The sequence below is a fragment of the Geospiza fortis genome, unplaced genomic scaffold (assembly GCF_000277835.1).
Source record: "Geospiza fortis unplaced genomic scaffold, GeoFor_1.0 scaffold55, whole genome shotgun sequence".
Classification (NCBI taxonomy): domain Eukaryota; kingdom Metazoa; phylum Chordata; class Aves; order Passeriformes; family Thraupidae; genus Geospiza; species Geospiza fortis.
In genome coordinates this window covers 9,272,130-9,273,272 of record NW_005054308.1, presented here as the reverse complement: position 1 = coordinate 9,273,272, position 1,143 = coordinate 9,272,130, and the positions used below count along the sequence as shown (strand labels likewise).

Here is a 1,143-nt window from a genome sequence, read left to right as displayed (position 1 = left end):
CTGGAGACAGAGCAAGGCCGGGGTGCTTGTCACCTGGAAGGACAGCAGAGCTGGGGCTGAATCCCAGCACCATCTGCCTTCTTCAAAGGGGCCCAATGTGCTGCTGGTACTGAGATTCAGAGGCCCAGCCTGCCCACTCTTGCCCACAAGGAAACCACCTAGGCCAAGAACTGGGCAGAAAGCTCTGCTCAACCCCACAGCCAGCTTCAGCTCACCTAGTGCAGCTGGGGGAGTCCCAAGGGGGCTGCCCTGCACGGTCCCGTTGGTGTGCTGTGAGTTCCAGAGGCCCGAGAGCTTGTGAGCAGACAAAAACGAGCTGGGGTCCCAGTCCCCTGAGTTCCCATGGCACGAGGAGGAAGAAGACGAGGAGGAGGAGGAAGAGGAGTGTGAGCCACCCCCACAAGACTGCGATTTGCAGGATGTGTGGGATAACGAGACCTATCAAAGGAAACACAGAATGAAGTGGCTGAGGTGACACCTTGGCCCCCAGGGGTCAGCACTAAGACTCCTCCATTGCAGCAGGGGCTCAGCTCATGTGAACCACTTTTATCACTGTCTTGGGAGTGACAAACATCCCCTCCATCCACACCAACACAGCCTGGCTCACAGAGGCTGGGCCATGCCAAGGGCCACACACCTGTGCTGTGTCCCTGTGCTGGTCTCACTCACACCAGGGCAGGGTTAAATAAAGCCAGGTAGGAGGCAGCTCCTCTACCCAAGCCCCACGCACAGGCAGGCACTGGCCCTGGCAGCCCCTGCCTCTCTCTGCGTCATGAAGGGAGCAGCCCCGGGGCTGGGGGACGCGGCACAACGTGCAGCAGAGGAAAGCAGTGGCACTGTCAGCCTTGCCAGCCTGGCAGCTCCAAGGCATGGCAAGCTGCTGGATGAGCCTCCCCAGCACCACACACTGCCCCAACAGGGCCTGTCCCTGCTGAGCCAGAGGCAGCCCTGGGCAGGGAAGTGAAGGCTGGGATGTCTGGGACACTCAGCTCAGAGTGAGGACGGGACCCACACACGCAGTCAGTGCCACAGGGTGGTCAGTGCCCTGTCCCTAGAGCCACAGCCCTGCCTTCCAAACCCCAGCCCCGTGAGCGCGTACCGCCAGGGCCTGCTCCTGCACCGCCCGTCGCTCTTCCTCCTCCA

At 61.5% G+C, this 1,143-nt stretch overlaps 1 protein-coding gene across 1 annotated transcript in view; it reads right to left on the bottom strand.

The window, feature by feature from the left end:
* The window catches only part of FAM193B (family with sequence similarity 193 member B), an 8,942-nt gene that overhangs the window by 4,627 nt on the left and 3,172 nt on the right, over positions 1-1,143 (bottom strand). The window contains 2 exon segments of the mRNA XM_031055210.1: positions 80-438; positions 1,100-1,143. The exon segment at positions 1,100-1,143 is cut by the window's right edge and continues 12 nt beyond it. Coding sequence (XP_030911070.1) covers positions 80-438; positions 1,100-1,143 — 403 coding nt within the window.